At 33.7% G+C, this 14,728-nt stretch overlaps 1 protein-coding gene across 1 annotated transcript in view; it reads left to right on the forward strand.

Annotated features, from left to right (window-relative positions):
* The first annotated feature begins 2,923 nt into the window (after nt 1-2,923).
* The window catches only part of ARAP2 (ArfGAP with RhoGAP domain, ankyrin repeat and PH domain 2), a 626,699-nt gene continuing 614,894 nt past the window's right edge, over nt 2,924-14,728 (forward strand). The window contains exons 1-2 of the mRNA XM_053704072.1: nt 2,924-3,121; nt 11,148-11,867. Coding sequence (XP_053560047.1) covers nt 11,227-11,867 — 641 coding nt within the window. The 5' untranslated portion in view covers nt 2,924-3,121; nt 11,148-11,226. The remainder of the gene's footprint in view (nt 3,122-11,147; nt 11,868-14,728) is intronic.

Raw genomic sequence — 14,728 nt, forward strand, 5'->3', positions numbered from 1 at the left:
TCAGAGTGCAAAAAAGGGATCTATTTTGTGTATGTTAGGCTGTAAAATCTCTAGTTTATAAAGAGGAAGCAATCAAAAACTAGTATGTTTAAAAGAAAAATTGAGAATAAAATGGGTTTTTTTTGTTAACCTGCAATTTATGTGTTCCTTTATCAGTATTTCAATTTAGATCTTATGTATGTACACTAAGCATATCAGGTGTAACAATATCCATAGTTAGGTAAAGTACACACTTTATTGGTCAAGCTTCTGAGGAAATGAGACGCATATATCTTTTAAAATGTGTTAGATCATTGTGGTCTGCTGGCAAATAGATTTTGTATATGTAAGACTTTTTTTAAACTAATTTGTAAATAAAAATTAAGGGTCAGAATACGAGTGGATCGCAATTGTGCGCAAGCGATAACGTGTTTTTTTTTGCTGGGTTTTGCGCTTCTCGGACTGCTGGTATTACGAGTTGAAAGTAAATGTGATCACTTGAGTGCAACCATGATTTACGCTAGAATGATTACCACTACTTCAGAACTCTGGTTAACTGTTTCCCGAAACTAAAAAGTAGCACAAAACACATGAAAAATACATTACAATACATTACAAAGTATAGTTACACTCATAATAACACTATCTAATAAAAATGATTCAGAAAAAATATTGCACACAAACGTTATAAGGGCTCAAAGATATGAGGTCTCAGGTGTTAGGGGAAAAAAGGCAGACAAAGGGCTTTAACCCTTTATGGCACAAATGGTTGTAAATGCTTATTTGGGATCCCCTTTGTTCAGAAATATCAGACATATATGGCTTTGGCATTACTTTTTGTTAGTTAGAAGGCCGCTAATTGCTGCTGCGCACCACACTTGTATTGTGCCCAGCAGTGAAGGGTTAATTTAGGTAGCTTGTAGGGTTCATTTTAGCTTTAGTGTAGAGATCAGCCTCCCACCTGACACATCCCACCCCCTGATCCCTCTCAAACAGCTCTATTACCGCCCCCACATCACAATTGTCACCGCCATCTTAAGTACTGGCAGAAAGTCTGCCAGTACTAAAATAAAAGGCTTTTTTTTTTATTTATATTTTTTCTGCAGTGTTGGATCTGCCAGTACAGCTCTCTAACCCTCCCCCATCTACCTATATGCCGCCATCTTGGGTACTGGCAGCTTCTGCCAGTACCCAGTTTGTTCAAAATGTGGGCTTATTTTTAATAAATACCCCATTTTTCTGTAGTGGAGCTGCCCACCATCAATACCCTCCCCCTCCCAGATCCCTTTGCTATTTGATTAATAATAGCTTATTTTTTCCCTTCAATATCCCTCTTCCTTACTCTCCCTCCTTCCCAGAGACTGTAACACTGCATTTGATTGCTGCGCCCCCTCGTGCACTCCCGCACAGGATCCGGAAGTCCCGGCAGTGATGAGCCGCCCACCCGCCTCCCTGCTATTGGCTCTCACCCACCAAGGATTGGCACCTCTCTGCATCGGTAACTCTGCAAATCTATTTCTGTAGTGCCTACCTCATGGGGCATGCAGAAATAGTGTGATCTAACTAAAAATAGAGAGATTGCAGCAGAAAGAAGCCCAGGGTACATTGCTGGTCCTTAAGGGCATAACGACCAGCATCATACAGGTTACAACATTGGTCGCTAAGAGGTTAACATTGAGATACATGCATATACATGCACATAGCAGAATATGTTCTAAGTATTTCTAAATAGATATCCCTATATATATATATATATATATATATATATATATATATATCTGTATATATCTATACTTATATATAATTATCTAGTATATATTTGTATAGGTATAGATGTATATTGTACCAAAAAACATCAGATATATATAGAAATATGTATTTATGAATAAATAGAACATATTCTTCTATGTGAAGAACATTGGAATGTGAAATATTCATATTTTCATGTCGGACGTTAGGTGTTTTTTCCACTTTTTTTCTCCTTTGAATTCTATGGGGGAATACGTGAACGCGCACACAATATTCTAACTTTGGCTTTTTGCACTCATCTAGTTAGTGCACATGTGAAAACAGTTTACTTTCAACTCATAAAACGAGCACAACCGACGTACACAAAAAGCGTTAATTAGCGCTCCACTCTTAATCTAGCCCATTGCATCTTTCAAAATGTGTTAGATTGTGATGGTCTGCTCGCAACTAGATTTTGTGTATGTCAGACTTTTTTATAATAATTTGTAAATCAACTTAATGTTTTATTGAAACTCAGATCTAGGCCTCTATTTAACAAAGTCTGGTGGACCTGATCCGACAGTGCAGATCAGGTCCGCCAGACCTCGCTGAATACGGAGAGCAATACGCTCTCTGTATTCAGCATCGCTGCCCCCTGCAGACTCGCGGCCAATCGGCCGCCAGCAGGGAGGTGTCAATCAACCCGATCGAGTACGATCGGGTTGAATTCCGGCGATGTCTGTCCGCCTGCTCAGAACAGGCGGACAGGTTATGGAGCAGCGGTCTTTGTGACCGTGTTTCATAACTGCTGTTTCTGGCGAGTCTGCAGGCTCGCCAGAAACACGGGGCATCAAGCTCCATTCGGAGCTTGATAGATAGCCCCCATGTGTTTACTTGACACACTGTGAATTGCATTGTGTTGTTAATTCTCTAATATTATATAACTGCAAATTATTCCAAATCCTCACTATTCCTCTTTCTTCAGTTTTTCTGTAGCTGCACACTTTTGGATCACACATGATATAAGGTTCTGTACAGGCTTGCATATTACATTATATACAATAAAGTGAAAAATATATTTGCAAGGTACATTTAAAATGACTTATGGCAGCAACTAATGACTGTAAAAATTCCTTTCTTTTGACTCAGGTTACGTTCCTGTAGTGTAAATCTGGGTGTGACCTACGTGCTTAACAACAAGTGAACATTTCTGTATACTGCAGTGTGAAACGTTTAAGTTGAAACTAAGTCTAAAACAGAAACAGCAAAGAAGAAAAACTTGTAGAAACAGAACTACAGAAAACATTTTCTTGTGTAGTCTAGGTGGGCCGTACTGTTGTTTTATTGACTAACTGACAGAATACAAAATCAAGATCAGAAAAGACAAAGATGACACTAATTATTCAGCTTCATGGTAAGTAGAATGTGAGAGAATGAAGGCAATGGGTGATGTGTGAATACCAATGTCAGTTTGGATTTAAAGGGTTTTCAAAGTAATGCAGATACAGTCAAGGTAAGAAAAGGTGTTTTTATTCCAGGTGTCTTGCTAGAATATCAATACACATTGCTTATATTTATTTTGAATATATTACAAATAGAAACTAATAAATGTATTGCTAAACTTGTTCTATAGTAATTAAATCCATATGATTGGTATTGTAACTATTATTTCATTGGTAAAAATCTCTGTGATATGTTTGAAAAACAAAAAAAAGAACTGTGAAAAAAAGGGAATAGATCATAAAATGTAAGATATTTTTAACTGAAAAAATAATAGCTGACGACTAATAGAAATATGAGACAATTCACAGAATGTGTCGATTGAATATTATGGGTTTGTATGATGCTTTTCTGTATCATGATTATATAACGCATTTATAAATAGATAATAATTTACAGAAGTCTGTATGCTTAACTCAGTATTTTCACATCTCTATTACTCAAATGGACATGGCATATTTGTTAAAAAAAACTTGGAATAGCAAAATATGTTGCTACAAAACTGTTATTTAAGATTTTGGGTTTTACCTTTTGGTTACTGGGGCTCTGATTAGCAGGCAGAGTCTGCATTTCATGTTGTATACTAACAAATCAGCTCTTGGATAAATGAATATAGGGCTTATCTTGGCTTAATTAGGCACTTAGGCATAAATGAAGCAGCTTTTTTTCAACATTGCTTAGCAACAACTCCTACACAATAGTGCACTGGTCTGGAAATGCCAGTATACTTTACCTTTATGGCCCATTTAATAATAATAATGGTCAAACAAACAATTAAAATGTAAATATTAAAATCTCTTTGATTACAAATTGAAATTAAAAGTTATTTAGAATACCTGTTTGCACTTATTGAATTAATAGCCATTGGCTAGTTTTCAAGGTGAATATTTAAATAATGTACATAATAACATGAAACCTGGCACCAGAGGAGGGTAGGGACAATACGTAGTGCTTGTGATCCAGAAGAATCCAGGGTCCCAGAAGGATGACTCTTACCATCTTTAGCATCATTAAATACTGCTCATTAAAGGGACACTGAACCCAAATTTTTATTTCGTGATTCAGAGCATGCAATTTTAAGCAACTTTCTAATTTACTCCTATTATTAATTTTTCTTCGTTCTCTTGCTATCTTTATTTTAAAAAGAAGGCATTTAAGCTTTTTTTCTTGGTTCAGTACTCTGGACAGCACTTTTTTATTGGTGGATGAATTTATCCACCAATCAGCAAGGACAACCCAGGTTGATCACCAAAAAGGGGGCGTCATCTAAACTTACATTCTTGCATTTCACATAAAGATACCAAGAGAATAAAGAAAATTTGTTAATAGGAGTAAATTGGAAAGTTTCTTAAAATGTCATGCTCTATCTGAATCACGAAAAAAAAAATTGGGTTCAGTGTCCCTTTAATAGGAACACTAGAAAATGTTTGAGTACAATGTCCATTTAACTAACTTAAATATGACCTGCTTACAGCCAAGTCTAAAGGTTACTACTCCTTGCTAATCATTTTAGACCTATCTACAGCCTTTGATATTGTTGACCATCCACTGCTGCACTAAACCCTTCAGTCTTTGGGTAATTGTGACACAGCTCTACTGTGGCTTTCTTTGAGTCTAACTAGGAGAAAAGTGCTATATAAGTTGTTATTATTATTTCCTTTCTAAGCATACTGCACTATAGCTTCCCTGGCTCTTCCTCATCCCCTGTACTCCTCTCTGTTTGGGTACCTCAAGTCTCAGTTCTAGTTCCCTATCTTTTGTAATCTACACATCTCTATGTTGATGACACACAAATCTACCCTTCTTTTGCAAGACATTTCTTCTTCCCTGCTGAATCATGTCACAAACTGCCTTACTAGCATCTCTTACTGAACTGCTTCTCAATACCTAAAACTGAACCTCTCTTAAACTAAGCATTGTTTATTTATTCCTTTTACCTATCTCCCCATTCCTCAAATCTAACTTACTGTGGATAACTCTGTCATCCCATCTACCCCTCAGGCTCACTGTGCTGCCTTGGGGTCCTATTTGACTCAGAACTCTATTTTGCTACCTATATTAAGTCCTTAGCTAGCTCATGGCTATTTCACCTTAAAAATATCCCTAAAATGTGTCACTTCCTCATTGGAGACACAACTAAGATTCTTATCCATTCACTTATTATTTTCTGCCTTGACTATTGCATTTCTATCTGCTATGGTCTCCAAAGCTACTGCCCGTTCCCACTGCAATCTATTATGAATGTCTCTTCCAAGTTAATCTTCCTTACACATCATATCATCATATTACTGAGAAAACTCACAACCCTGGGTGCTCACCAGCACTCACAGACAGCTGCATTTGCTTCTATTGACTCAGGCAGTTAATCTCAAACAAACTTGGATGAAAAGTCCATAGTAAAAAATACATAAATTTATTTAAAAAAAATACTCACTTGCACACACACAGCTAGCAGCTAGATAAAAAGCATGCTGGAATAATTAGTTACACCATTTTCTGCGTGAAAAAAATTTCTGCAAGTATTCACTATGTTTGCTACCACTGTGAGTCCTGGAAAATATTGCTGTTCTTTATTTACCTTAAAGATGGCATAAAATGTTAAAATCTTGAGGAACAAAAATATATTAATTCATAAAGACTTGATCATATAGTACTTAATCTAAGATTTATTCCACATAGGATAGTTTGGTGAATTTAGTATATTGATTATTGCCCTTAAAGGGACAGTCAACCATAGAATTGTTATTGTTTTAAAAGATAGATAATCCCTTTATTACTCATTCCCCAGTTTTGCATAACCAACACAGTTATATTAATGTACTTTTTACCTTTGTGATTAACTTGTATCTAGGAACCTTCTTCCAGCCCCCTGATCACATGACTGTGACTGTTTATTATCTATTGTCTTAAATTTAGCATTGTATTGTGCTAGATCTTAAATAACTTTCTGTGCCTGAACACAGTGTTATCTATATAGCCCACGTGTACTTTCTGTCTCTTTGTGTTGAAAAGAGATTTAAAAAGCATGTGATAAGAGGCAGCCCTCAGAGGCTTAGAAATTAGCATATAAGCCTACCTATGTTTAGTTTAAACTAAGAATACCAAGAGAAAAAAGCAAATTTGATGATAAAAGTAAATTGGAAAGTCAATTAAAATTAAAAGTCCTATCTGAATAATGAAAGTTTAATTTATACTTGACTGTCCCTTTAATTGATAATATTCTTGGACTATATCTCACTATATTAAACAAAATTATTGTCATCCTTGTTTTATGGAGGTATATAGTGGGTGAAGGTGCCACACAAAGGGGCTGAAGTACGATATAAATAGGGTACTGGAAGATAATTTATACCAGCAACTTATATTAAATAGCAGCAGTTTATCTATAATAACACCTGTCACAAACAGTTTTTCGCTTGACACTAGTTCAACACACAATCACTATCACCACACTATTGTTATACGATACTGATTTCTCCATCACGGCTATACGCCCACCACAAGTAGAGCATCACAATAGCCTCTTACAGTTCTTGTATTGCAATCACTCTTAGATCACAGCGTTCATGCAATATCCTATAGCGCAGATACCATAGCCCACCGTATTCATTGTCTATGTATCAGTACGGATTTTCATTGTATTAAGTTCACTAATACATTATATAAGTATTCTGCAGGATCCACAACAACTGATTCTTTTCTCGGTTGTAATTCAGCCACGTGTAACCAATAGTTATTCGTAGCCAATTGTATCAATACAAGTTTTCTTTGTATTAGTTTTTAACATACTGTAATAGGTTTTTTGCAGCATCCATAAAACTGCTTTTTATTTTAATATTTTATATTTTTATGTGTAGCCAATTGTATTAACCTTGTCTAATGCACTGTATTAGTGCTATTCTCTGTGTATTTTATACAACCAGAAGTAAATATATATAATTTTACATTTACCTACTCTATTCCTCTATTGTGTTTATAATACTGTAACACCACCTTGCTATACATTTTTTACCTAAACAGCTGTAGGTCATCTTAACAGCCGTAGGCCATTTATTATAGATAAACTGCTGCTATTTAATATAAGTTGCTGGTATAAATTATCTTCCAGTACCCTATTTATATCGTACTTCAGCCCCTTTGTGTGGCGCTCCTTCACCCACTATATACCTCCTTAATATAGGATGATCACGTTGGGTAATCGTTCCAAACAGACTTTTAATTAGTTTAAATTCATAGACGCTCATGAGGTTTCCAATGGGTTTAATATAGGCAAGATCATGTTTAAAATTCCTTGTGCATCACTTCACCTATCTTTTCCATCATTTTATTAGCTAGCATGCCTGCAACTACCATCTATAGTTGCCCAATAAATGATATCCTGCACATCAAGCACAAACCACTTGTAATTTGGAAAAGCAGTTACAATTGCAACACTTAGGAAACACAGTTATTCTGAGTATAATAGAAGCGTTGTTGTGATTTTTCCATTATACCTTTGCCGACCATGTTGATTTTATAAAGACTTGATTATGTTTGTGAATTATGTTGACCTGGGTTTGTGTCTCACTAGTTCAAAATAGATGGTTTTCTTACTTTTATTTTATTTCCCTTTAACTTTTAGTTTTTAAAGGTTTCTTTTTTGCATATGCTAGATTTGACTATTTTATAGAGGGACATTTTTTTCATTGTTTTGTATTAACAAAATCACTATGTTGTTCCCTTTCACAAGATCAGTAGTCTGTTTCAAACCATTTAATTCAACACAATTCATTTCTTTGAACATCCTTACAAAATATTCTTCTGGAGTGCTTTAAATTCCCCTGAGAGATGTATTATTCAAATTAATTTCTATAGTTATTTATTTTTTCTTTTTCTTTTATTTTATTGCAAAGTTACTGACACTATTGATTGGTTTATACACGGATGTCTCTGCCATCTCAAATTTGGTAGCATAATGCAGTGTTAAAGGGTAGTGATTTGGCTGATTGTGGTTGGAGACTTTAAACAATGGAAAGTGAATGATTCCCTTGTATTATTATTGAATTATTAGTGACTGTCAACATCCATTTTTTTAAAGGCCAATATAATGTGTATCATATTATCATTCATTCAATATATTTGTTAAATTGACCACTCTTGATAAATCATCTTAAATTACTTGGAGAGTAGAATAGTCATTCAAATTATTTGTTATTTTTTTAATAATAATATTTGATAGATAATAGCTTTTAGGCCTATATAAATGATCTGTTATCAAAGGAAGGTGACCCATGCCATATTTATTTGTTGTTTAATTTTGTAATATAAAAAACAGCAAACTAAGGTCTAGATTACAAGTTGGGAGCTAAAGTTAGTGCAGGTTTCAATAAGCAATATCGGGACTGCATTAAAGATTAAAGAGGACATTTGGAGTTTGCGTGAGTGCTGTACCCTGGCTGGATTATATATATATATATATATATATATATATATATATATATATATATATATATATATATATATATATATAATATATCACTGACAAGCAGTGATATAAGCTTTGGAGCCTAAAGACCGCAAATACAGGGAACCACACAATAAAATGTAATACAGTGCAATACAACACAATATAGCTCAATATAACTAGTGAAGGGAACTAGAAAAAGAAGGAAATGATAAAATCTCTATATACTATACACTATAATAAACAAATACTAATGGGTATAGATAAATAGTACTTCACCCATACAATTTTATGGGATCAGTACATAAATATATATATATTTATATATATATATATATATATATGTATATATAAAGAGAGAGAGAGAGAGAGAGAGAGAGCAATATGTGCAATCGTTTAGGGATATGAGATAAATCTACAGTGTAGTGTATTGCACAGTACACCCTGTAATAGCTCCTAGTGTGAGAGTCAAAAATTCTGACTAAATAAATAAATATTCTGTCTCAAATAAATAGCAGCTGACCACAGAAATTCCCCCAAAGGTGAAATATCCTTTTCCAAATATTTATAATACAGTTACAATAGATCAAAAAGAAGGATATAGGGGAAAAAGGGTTAGCGCTAAAAAATGAGAAAAGTATATATAATAATAATAATAATAAATTAAATTAAAACTTGAGGAGTACTAGATCCTAAGTGTATTAGCAGATGTACGAGTGGAAAATATACACCCTTATGCAAAAAATGCAAATATAAATATATACTATATACTATATCTAGACCACCTTTTACAATATACAAAGACTCCTAAAAACTAATTACATAACTTAAAAAGATATATATATATATATATATATATATATATATATATATATATATATACACATATAAGAAAAATACATAAAATATATATATATATAAAAAAATATATATATATTTTTTTTAAAAAGTATATATATATATATATATATTATGACCCTGGGGAAGTCTCCCTATGGGTGATGGGGGAAACCAGACGTGGACTCCTTGCCCAGTGTGCTTAGAGGAATGTGGCTGCACCTCACTGACGAGGCCCATAGAAGGCCGAAACGATCGTCTGGGGTTGTCATGTTCCTTGTTCAGAGGAGAATTGCCTGGTATTTCGGGGCTGGACTGACCTTACTTGGCGGGATCAGACTGATATACTTCAGGAAAGTTTTCTTTTGTGAAAAGCACACTGGTCTAAAAGAGGCTGCTTCCGGGTGGTAAATCTCCATAGAACAAGCCACTGAGCTGCTGTTCATTCCTGGTAGAGCGCTTCTCTCTTTGTATGCATATATATATATATATATATATATATATATATATATATATATATATATATATATATATATTACAATACCTTAACTAAGACTGATCTCTAGTGTAAGATCAGCCAGATCCTTATTCTTCAGTGCTATATAAAATGTTCTATATAATATGTATATGTGTATAAATATATATATATATATATATATATATATATATATATATATATATATATATATATATATATATATATATATATGTACATATTTAAAAACTAGCTACTCTTACCTTAATATCAGATAGGGACAGGGGCCAATATAAGTATAAGCGTGAACATGATTAGTATTATCTAATATTATTTAGAACAGAGATACTCGTATCAAAGCAAGAAAGTGGATAAATCAATATCCTTATTTAGCCCTAATGGCACTAAGGTACCAATTCTATGGATCCAAAAGGTTTCCCGTTTGCGAAGATCTAAAGTCCTACTTCCTCCCCTTTTATTTTGTTTAATCACTTCCAAAATGGTTCCTTTCAAACATTGTGGATCCTTGTTGTGGAAGTGTGTAAAATACACTGGAACATTGTGTGTGGTTAAACCGGCTTTTTTATTATTTATATGTTCCAAAAGTCTGACTTTGAAAGGACGGGTCGTGTGTCCTATATATTGGAAACCGCAAGCACATTGCAGAAGATAAACTGTAAATGTTGAATTGCAGTTACATAAAGTCTCAATCACACATACTGATTTGTTACTAGTTGATACTACTTGTTTTGTAGATTTTTTGTCATAGTGATGCTCGCAAGCTATACAATTGGCCCTGTTACATTTAAAATACCCTATTGATTGTGAATGTAGCCAATTTCCTTCATTCCTGCAGCTTTCTCTTAATTGGCTCGGTGCCAGAATATTTATAAAAATCTTGTTTTTCTTATATATATCTTTTGGCACCCTTGGAGAATATGAGCAAAGAAGGCTGTGAAAAATTGTCTTTATTGTTTAACTTTTTGATCTTTTGTTAAAAAAATACAAAAAAATACTCTGCTCTTGTGAATATCAAACAATTGCAAACAAAACAAAGGGTTATCCAAAAATTTTTTTTTTTTTTATTTGTTTCACTATGAAAATCCCCCTGAAATTTTAAATGTATCAATAGATCACTATAAAATATCCTGATCATGTTTTCTTGCTCTTCTTTCTTATATTTAGACATTGATGTCAACATTTGTTCTTAATGATCATATACCTCAAACAGGGTAACAGGTAATGGGATAATTATAATTTCACAATGTCTGCTGGCAGTGAGAGTGACTATGACATTGGACAGATGCTTGCTGATATCCATTTGGAGATATATCACCCAGTTTTCCAAACATTTGGATATAATAGTATTTCACAATGTGAAACATTAAATAATGAAGTTCTGCAAGATATGGGGATTGCTCTGACTGGACATCGTAAAAGAATTCTTAAGAAACTTCAAGATGTATGTATGAAAACAGGAAAAGAACTTCTAAATCTTGATATTTCTGCTGATGAGATAAGTGGTAACACAGATGGTCTCTTTCCAACAAAAGACATAGACTTGTATTCAGATACTCCGAACACCATACAAAAAAGTACTGATCTTTCTGTCGACTCAACGGATTGTAGAACAGAAACGCATAATGCAACAAATGAATATATGGATGATGGTAAACAATCAGCGTGTATTAAAAACAGTGTTAATGACATTCCATTGGTTAATGAGGAAGAATCAGACCACCAAAATTCAACTTTTTTTGAATTCCATGGACCAATGGTGGAAAATGAAATTTATAATGAATTCAATGATGTTGTGGACACATCTAAAACAAGGAATTTTCCATCACGATCATTTGTGCTAAGACACAGACCTGTTCCAGATTTACCTGTTCATGCCCAAGAAAGGTAAGCAAAACTCCAATTAGATTTGATGGTACTTTGGTGGAAGTACATAACATTATATATACATTTATTTTGTTATATTAATCCTGATATATTTTTAATGCCTATACTTTTAACTTCAATATACAGATTTTTACAATTCCTTTTGAAACATAAGGTTATTCTGAGTATTTGTTATGCATATAAAGCAGTTGATTTTTTATTTTTTTTATTTGCCTAATTTACAGTAAAATTAAGTGGTATAAAATTGACAGTAGGCACCTTTGAGATTTTTTGTTTTATATAGAATGATTAGTTATGAGTAATGAAATATTTTCATTATTTATTCCACTCCCTTTTTATGTAGTTTAGCTCTGTTCATGGCATTACTAATTCTCATAATTTACAACGCACCCTGCTGACTTCTCAAGATTAACCCCTTTCATTTGTTTCTGTAATTGTCTTTAACAGGTAACAACTCCCAAACAATTCAAAAATTGCTGGTAAAAGGATGTTTATTTGGTTTAAAATCATTTTAGACTAGGCTAAGTTATCCTATAGCAACAGAACATAACTATCTTGTAATTTCAAGGTGCTTACTAACCCTTTATGTAAAATTGTATATTGTTTCATTACATATCAGTTTAGCAAGTATTAACGCTAATCCTTTAAGTATTCAAGGAGGGAGGCAAGATGCAAAACAGACACGTGTATCTCATCTCACACCTTCCTCTCCTGTCTCTCAGTCAAAAACACAACAGACAAAATGAAACATGGTTAGAATAATGACATAACAAGCAAAACTGAAATTTACATAAATGCATTGCACATTTGAAGAATTATTTGGAATACCCTGCACCTGTTTAAAGAGCAGAGGGTAGAGTATATGTCAGAAATTACTTGAGTTCCATAATAAAACCACTGCTGGCTCTCTAAGCAGGTGTGTTGTTTTCATGTGGGTGCACAAGGCACACGTGCATATGTAAATATGCCCTGAAACAGTAATATCTTTAATTAGACACATTTTGCTGATACATATATATTGACAACAGTGTTCTATTGAAATGCACTCATACATAATTCAGTTGTAACTAATATGTTCCTTTACAGAACTGAAGACAGATGGATTAAAAAAGTTGTTTTTTTTGGGCACAGCTAATTGTGTATACATTTTTTGGTGCAATGTTTATAAGGTCAGAAACAAAGATTAATTACTACCTTAAAGTGATTGTAAACTTTAACAAATTAAGCCCAGTATCAAATAATATTAAAACAGGGGCATTTTAATTCATAAAAGTTTACAATGACACTTATTTTTAAAAAATACTTATCTTTGCATTATGGTAAACATAACGCCGAACCTCAGCCCGCAATCTCCTGCTTTGATTAGCATATGGATGAAGAATCCGGCTTTCTCCAATCGTTGTGTGCCCCCTTTGGGCATGCAACGATTGGAGAAAGCCGGATTCTTCGGATTGTTATGATAAACATACCTCTGATCCTCCTCCCACATCTCCTTCTGTAGTTAGCAGATTAGTCATCGATCTGCTAACTACAGAAGGAGATGTGGGAGGAGGATCAGCGGTATGTTTATCATAACGCAAAGCTAAGTATTTAAAAAAAATAAGCAGCATTGTAAACTTTAATGAATTAAATTGCCCCTGTTTTTAAGATTATTATTTGATACTGAGCTTTAATTAGTTAAAGTTTACAATCAATTTAATCTTTATTTTAATTATTTTGAAGTGGCATTACAATAGCTTAGTGTTTCCTAACTCCAGTCCTCAGGACCTACATTTTCAGGATGCCTACCTTGAATGTCACCCATGACTGGCCCTGTGTCTTTGTACATGATAAGGTTATGCTGCTGGGAGCCTGCAATTTACCCCACAAATGATAAGACATATTTATATATACAAATAACTTTAAAAGCTAGACAAACACCATGCTTTTAAATTTTTGTAGAATGGAAGACAATTCATACACAAAAAGATATACAATCCCTTTATTACCCATTCCCCAGTTTTGCTTAATTAACACAGGTATATTAATATACTTTTTACCTCTGTGATTACCTTGTATTGAAGCCTCTGCAGACTGACCCTCATTTCAGTTCTTTTGACAGACTTGCATTTTAGCCAATCTGTGATGACTCATAAATTTCTCCATGGGAGTGAGCACAATGTTATCTATAGGGAACATATGAACAAACACTGTCTAGCTGTAAAACTGTCAAAATGCACTGAGATAAGATAAGATAAAATTAGCATATGAGCCTACTTAGGTTTAACAAAGAATACAACAGAATAAAGCAAATTTGAAGATAAAAGTAAATGGGAAATTTATTTAAAATTACATGTATTATCTGCATCATGAAAGTTTTATTTTGACTAGATTGTCCCTCTAATATTTAAGAAAGCCACAAAAAAGGGTGGGTTAGATTAATGTATAGCCTATACCTTCTTTGAGAGAAATGTTCAACAAAGTTTAAAAATTAAAAAAACAACATACACACTACATAAACATAGAGCAACTTAGGCACTGTTTTTATTTTTTTTATAACAGTTTTGTAGAAGGAAGCACACTTATTTTACTTTTATGTGCATGGTGCAGCTGGTCTCTAACTCTTCAGTTAGTTTCACTGAAATTTAGTAAATCTTTTAAGTCCCACATCCCCCTCCCCCATTCCCCAATATTTCAAAGCAGCCTGTTTAGTAAAGTAAAAGGATTAGTTAAAACTGCCATTCTGTAGCAGGAGAGGAATGTATTACCTGTCATTCTGCTTGTTCTCTAAACACACAGTGGAGGGGGGTTACAGCAGTGTTCTATCAGACCAGAGAATTAACCAGAGTAGCGAACGGAAGTGACGTTTCGTCAGCTGTCTG

The sequence above is a fragment of the Bombina bombina genome, chromosome 2, assembly GCF_027579735.1.
Source record: "Bombina bombina isolate aBomBom1 chromosome 2, aBomBom1.pri, whole genome shotgun sequence".
Classification (NCBI taxonomy): domain Eukaryota; kingdom Metazoa; phylum Chordata; class Amphibia; order Anura; family Bombinatoridae; genus Bombina; species Bombina bombina.